The 262-nt window shown below is 67.2% G+C and overlaps 1 protein-coding gene across 1 annotated transcript in view; it reads left to right on the forward strand.

The window, feature by feature from the left end:
- Nucleotides 1-137: 137 nt before the first annotated feature.
- The window catches only part of RPL22 (ribosomal protein L22), a gene marked incomplete at its 5' end in the record, with an annotated part of 1781 nt that continues 1656 nt past the window's right edge, over nt 138-262 (forward strand). The window contains one exon of the mRNA XM_010019673.1: nt 138-241. Within this exon, the coding sequence (XP_010017975.1) occupies nt 138-241 (104 nt within the window). The remainder of the gene's footprint in view (nt 242-262) is intronic.

Genomic DNA, 262 nt, shown 5'->3' on the forward strand with positions numbered 1-262 from the left:
GTTGCCACCAACCCGGAGCTCGGCCTGTCCCCATTGCCCCCGGCCCGTTCCCATCGTCCCTGGCTCGGCCCCGTTGCCCCTGGTCCGGCCCCCGTCCCCTGCCCGTCCCTCACGGCTCTCTCTTTCCCCCGCTGCAGAAGAAGCCCGCAGCGAAAGGTGGCAAAAAAAAGAAGCAGGTGCTGAAGTTCACACTGGACTGCACCCACCCGGTGGAGGATGGCATCATGGACGCCGCCAACCTCCTGAGTCGCGGGCTCCGCTC

This window comes from Nestor notabilis, unplaced genomic scaffold (genome assembly GCF_000696875.1).
Source record: "Nestor notabilis isolate BGI_N333 unplaced genomic scaffold, ASM69687v1 scaffold25128, whole genome shotgun sequence".
Lineage (NCBI taxonomy): Eukaryota > Metazoa > Chordata > Aves > Psittaciformes > Psittacidae > Nestor > Nestor notabilis.